General features: G+C 33.6%; 1 protein-coding gene across 7 annotated transcripts in view; it reads right to left on the bottom strand.

The window, feature by feature from the left end:
* LOC106881030 (CREB-regulated transcription coactivator 1) overlaps positions 1-6,544 on the bottom strand; it is a 165,009-nt gene that overhangs the window by 50,428 nt on the left and 108,037 nt on the right. For 5 of the 7 annotated variants that reach the window (XM_014931226.2, XM_014931224.2, XM_014931222.2 and 2 more), the window contains one exon: positions 493-966. The exons of the other annotated variants lie outside the window; for them this stretch is intronic. In XM_014931226.2, coding sequence (XP_014786712.1) covers positions 493-966 — 474 coding nt within the window. The remainder of the gene's footprint in view (positions 1-492; positions 967-6,544) is intronic. 7 annotated transcript variants of the gene reach the window in all.

Consider the following 6,544-nt stretch of genomic DNA (forward strand, 5'->3'; position numbering starts at 1 on the left):
TATATATATCTGTGTGTGTGTGTGGCGGGGGGGTTATTCCCTACTACTGCTTGATAATCAGTGTTGATTTGATTATGCCTCCATAATTTCTCAGTTTGGCAAATGGTAGCGATAGAATAAACACTAGGTGGAGCCAGTTTGTTTGACTGAACCCTTCAAGGCAGAACCCCAGCATGGCTGCAGTCCAATGACGAAAACAAGCAAAAGATAAAAGATCTAAAAATTAGCCTTGAATTCAGGTTTTTTGTTTTGACTACTGCTAAGGACATCTTGCTTATATCTAAAAGTAGATGTCTTTCAGGGATTTGATATGTTTTTTTTTTAATGAGAGAGATAAAGAAGAGAGTGTATGAGAGAGAGAGAGAGAGAGAGAAAGAGAAAAAGAGAGAGAGAGTATGCACGAAAGTATATATATATGTAACATGGTAGTTATATTTGGAATTATTTAGTAAAACTGTTCAACTTTAGAGACTGTAATGGTTTAATACTAACCTTTGTTCGATTGACTTGTGAATCATCACAAGGTGGTGGCGTGACATGTACTTGCGGAGCTATATGATGATGTACTGGTTGAGGTGGGTGGTGATGTTGTTGTTGTTGAGCATGGACTGTTTGTTGATGTTGTGGCTGCTGATGTGAAAATGTATTATGTGGAGACTGCATGTGTGATGAGGAGTGCTGCTGGTGAGTAGATTGTTGAACATGGTGGTGGTGATGGTGTGAGTGTGGGGTGCGATGGTGCATGGGAGGAGAGTAGGTGTTAACATGGTGAGGGGCGGTAACTTGTTGTTGATGATGTTGATGTTGATGTTGTTGTTGTTGTGCCACCGGCTGTTGTCCTCCTCCATGAGGTTGCTGTCTGTGAGGCACCTGGGAATACATGCATTGAAGCACACGAGAAGATGACTGGGATGATGCTGACCCAGAGACGCCAGTCAACCCACTGTTGGGATTGACACAGGACACCTAAGACACAGGGAACAATAAAATATCTGCAAACGGCAACACAAAAAAACAGCAAACCAAAGAAAAAAAAAACAAACAAAAATTATATATATATATAATATATATATATATATATATATATACATACACATATATATATAGAGACATATATATATAAATATACAAGCATAAAATATAAATAAAATAAAATAAAATGTATCCCCCCAAAAACAGTATAGATGTATTTTTTGCTTTCTTTTTTTTTAAACACATATCATGGGGATTATTATTGACTTTATAATTTTTTATATAACAAATTATATAGATTTCTACTGAGTCAATGAATGAATGAGCAGGGCTATAGGCTGAGATTTAACAGCAAATACATGATGCTAGGTATAGCATGCAAGCAGGGAAATGACAAACTGTATTTAAGAATCATTGGGTTCCAATATAAAGGAAGGTATATATATATATATATATACATACACACGCATTATATATGTGTGTATGTGTATGCATATGTGTGTGTATATGTATGTATGCATATATATATATATATATATATATATATATATATATATATATATATATATATATATATATATATATAGTGTGTGTGTGTATGTGTGGAGGATAAAGAAAGCAGAGAGACACTGAGGATAGCAAATGTTTGAAAAACTGGATCGGAAGGGTAATTAAATTTAGCACAAGTAACAAGATCTTGCTTAAGGTTCCGACTGTGAAAATGAGCAAGAAGAACTGGTAGGGCATTAAATACTTCGCAGATTTATTGCAACGAAGGCTACAGTTAATCACTCACTCACATACTGAGAACAGTGGCTGCAATACAACAACAAGAACATGCCCTATGAAGCAATAAATGGCAGAAACCTAAGTAAAATCTCTGCTAGGCAAAGCTATTGAATGATGTATTTATTTATTCATAATAATGATAATGGTTTCAAATTTTGGCACAAGGCCAGCAATTTTGGGAGAGCGGTAAGTTGATTACATTGACCCCAGTGTTCAACTGGTACTTATCTTATTGACCATGAAAGGATGAAAAGTAAAGTCAACCTCAGCAGCATTTGAACTCAGAATGTAAAGATAGAGGAAATGCCACTAAGCATTTTGCCTGACATGCTAACGATTTTGTCAGCTTGCTGCCTTAATAATAATTATTTCTGCTATAGGGACAAGGACTGAAATCTTGTGGGAAGGGGCCAGTCGATTACATCAACCTCAGTGTTCAACTGGTACTTATTTCATCAACCACAAAAGAATGAAAAGCAAAGCTGACCTTGGTAGACTGAAAACAGAAAGTAAAGAGCTAGAAGAAATGCCATGAAGCATTTGGTCCAATGTACTTAATGATTCTGCCTACTTGTCACCTAGAAATAATAGTAACAGCAATAATAATAATAATAATAACAATAATAACAGACCCTAATTTATGCACAAGGCCAGCATTTTTGAAGGGAGGCTTATTAGTCAACTACACTAACCCTAGTATCTGACTGGCACTTTATTTTATCAACCTCAGAGAGATGAAAGGCAAGCATATACAAAGGAAGGATTTCATAACAAAATAACCACTAGCCAAGGTCTATATGATACTGATATTTAAGATGTAAAAACCAATCAGTATCAAATATATAAATCTAATCAGTACAAAGTTGTGCATTTCGGAACCACAGATCCTATGAACTTATATTGGATATAGCTATCAATAAACATACACTACATATACACCATAGATATAAAACAATACAAATTGTAACAAAGATTCAAATGTAGTTATTTTTTGGCTATTCCCAGCAAGTTTGTAATAGTTTTACAAAAATTCTGGAAAGTTTTGATCTGAATCACTAAGAATAAAGTTTATCGTACAGTAGAGATTTTCATAGAACATGAATGGATGTCTTATTGAAAGGTTATGATTCTCGAAGAATATCACAAAAAAGGACATTTCAATAACAGAGAAAAACTTCAAGTCAACAATGTACAAGTAAATTTTGTGGTAGGGATATATGAATGCTTATACCAATGATGAAGTGACAAAATAAAGGAGTACAACTGGTATGGAATAGCTAACTCTATGGATAGAGAAGAAATTCAAGTTGAATAATCATAACTGTACATACTAAGTTTAAGATTTTAATGAACATGATAATTCGACATCAACTGAAGTCTAAACTAAGCAACAAGCTGACAGTTGCAACTCAATGTACTGAATAACACCCAGGAAGCTATAGATATACGTTGTTGGAGTCCTGAGAAAATAATGTCTGAAGTTAATTAATTGGTGACTATAACAATATTTATTTGTAACGTAGTAAATATGAAGAAAGCCCTTAATGAAGCTAAACAATAAGGAAACCAGTACCATAGCTAGAATTTATAAGAGCAGAATGCAGTGAATTAACAAGATTAATGAAGAGAGGTCTTTTCTTTTTTACTGCAAAAGCCTCAATGTGGAATTATAGCTCCTAGAATTTAAATATCTGTATATGCAGGAAATCTGTAAGTGTTTATTTAAAAAACAAGAGTGAGGGCTTCTTGTAGCCAAATGGAACATTTCACAAACTAGCAGAAGCAGAACTGCATTTGGGTCACCAATTATGAATTTAGGCCATGATGTGAAATAATAATGAAATACAGCTTGAATAGAAAGAGGAACTAGTGCAGGCTAGAATTAGGTTATTGATGAAAGAGAGAGAGAGAGAGAGAAAGAGAGAGAGAGAGAGAGAGAGAGAGAGAGAAAGAGAATGACTAAAGAATGACAGGGCAAAGAAAACTGACTAAACTATTACTATCTTTGTTTTTACTCACTTCATAACAATAATTGCATCATGTTATGAAGCAAACTTTGGTGTACATTTTTACAACTAGGTGACCTTTTCTAACATCTAGCACTAGACTGTACAAGCGGATTCAAGCTTCAGTGAAGTAGAATTATAAATGAATAGTATGACAATTGGAGGGAATCAAGAGAGAGATAAATTAACTGAATGATTTGTAAGAAAAGTATATTGTATAATTATCAAGTTAGGTAAGAATAAAGAATCTGTGAAGCTGTTACTCAAAGATAAAACTTGAATAAGGAAATATATATTTTCATTTTCATAAACATACATTCCCAAGATGAAGCAAAAAATACTTTACACAATTTTCAGGGGGAAATACAATTATGTGGTAAAAAAATTAATGAAATAAATAAAGGTAACATAAAACATGGTACAATAAACATGCAGGAATTCTAAGAACATTAGAATGGGAACTGGGGGAAAAAATTGAAAGCAACATATAGGAGATGGCTTAAAGAATAGTAAAATGCTAATAGATATTAGATAAACACATAAATTGCATGTAAAGTTAGGGCCTCTTTGGAATTATTATATATATATGTGCGTGTGTTGGAACATTTATATTCTCTAATTACATTGTCAAAGTATGAAAGATAGAAATGCTTTACAATTCCCATGCAAACAGTATAACAGTAAGATGTCCTTTTAGTCAAACATGTCACCCTCTTTAGAGACCATAAAAATGCTGAAAGCAATACTAAAATCTTTTCTAAGATCAGTATTACTATCCCTTAAATGTCACTGCCCTGGTGATGGTTTTATGTAAAGCTGAAACCTCAGTTATTTACAATTTTTTACATTTTTACGCTTTTGGTATCAACCTACCCAAGACTGGACCTCTGGTCCTATGACACAAACTCCCCATTTTAAAGTCGTATAAACAAAATCCTTCCATCAATATTGTGTGTTCATTTCTGTTTCAAATACCAGATTAATAAGGACAAAGTCATTTTATTAAACTTCTCATTACTTTAAAAATTAATTGCAACAAAAAGCAGGGCATTTCAACAGAAATATGGAAACAAAAGGGTTAAGCAATTCCCTTTACCCATGGCAACCTATGTAGAAACTTGTTCATTTACTCGATGATTCTTTCATTACCATACCAGTAAGCATGGTGAAAGATATGCTTCATTGATGAGGTCATAATAATACCAAAACATGTCCCAGATCGTCTCTGGGACTTGCTAGAAAAATAAAAATAACTATAGTAATTGACTATTGTTTTTCTTTACTGTATATTTTTTCTAGTTAACTTTTTAATACTCCTTGTATTAAATAGGCTAATATGAACTGACTGTTTTTATAAGGATATAGGACTGAATTATTAACCCTTCTGTTACCATATTTCTGTTGAAATACATTGCTTTTGCTTAAATTAATTTTGAAAATAATGAAGAATTAAATAAATAACTTTGAGATTATTAAGCAACTTAAACTAACAAAATTTTGATGGAAAGTTTTCATTTAGATCATTCTAAAACAGAAAGTTTGTACCAATGAACTAGGGATGGCTTCAGGCAGATTGGTATCAAAAGGGTTTAAACTTATTTTTAAAACAGCAACTTAATATACAGTGAAAGCTGTGCTTCATCAATGAGGTCAAAACAAAACAAAAACCATGTCTGGTATTGTCTCTCCTCACTTCTTTGTAAAGTGAAAATAAGGTTAGTCATTGTCGAATACTGTTGGGTCTTTCCCACCTCATTCATTGCAGGTTTTAATCTCTCAATTTTTGAATAGTTAATGTATTAAATATGCTAACACTAGCTTATTAGGAACTGTGCTACATTCCTTTCCTATACAGAGCTGCTAGAGAGAATACAAATGTGAAATTGGTGAGCAGATTCCCTCATTTGTTCAATCAAACATGTACTCTAATTTTACAGACACAGAATTTTTTTTTTTTTTTTTTTGTGCGTGTGTATGAAGGAGGGGAGTTTTCAGCTTGTAAGATTATGTATGAAACCAATGACATTTGTGTAGAAAGAATTTGATGTGTTCAGTTCAGAACTTACACAACATCAGGAAATCTTTAAGGGAATATCTGATATTTATCTAAGAGAGCAAACATACAAACACATTTAGCTGAACATTTCGACAATGAAAACGATACCACTTTTCAGTATTTAATGTAGCTAAGCATAACCTTGAACTTCTATCATGATAAGTAATTTGAATAATAAGGATGATGATGATGATGATGATGGTTTTTGATCTAAGCACAAGGCCACAAATTTTCAGGGATAATAATAATAATAATAATAATAAAAATAATAATAATGGTTTCAAATTTTGGCACAAGTAATAATTTTGCCAGCTTGCTGCCTTATCCAATAATAATAACAGTTTCTAACATAGGGGACCATTTAGCTTAATGGTAGAGCACTCAGCCAGTATCTGACAGGTACCAGTTCAACTCTTGTAGTAGCCTGCTGGCAGCTTTTTTTTTAAAGGAGCAGGCATGGTTGTGTGGTAAGAAGTTTGCTTCCCAACCACATGGTTCCAGGTTCAGTCCTACTGCATGACACCTTGGGCAAGCGTCTTCTACTATAGCCTTGGACTGCCCAAAGCCTTGTGAGTGGATTTGGTAGATGGAAACTGAAAGAAACACGTCGTTTGTGTGTGTGTGTGTGTTTGTCCCTCACCACTGCTTGACAACCAGTGTTGGTGTGTTTATGTCCCCCATAACTTAGCGGCTCAGCAAAAGAAACCAACAGAATAAGTAC

Source organism: Octopus bimaculoides, chromosome 12, assembly GCF_001194135.2.
Source record: "Octopus bimaculoides isolate UCB-OBI-ISO-001 chromosome 12, ASM119413v2, whole genome shotgun sequence".
Lineage (NCBI taxonomy): Eukaryota > Metazoa > Mollusca > Cephalopoda > Octopoda > Octopodidae > Octopus > Octopus bimaculoides.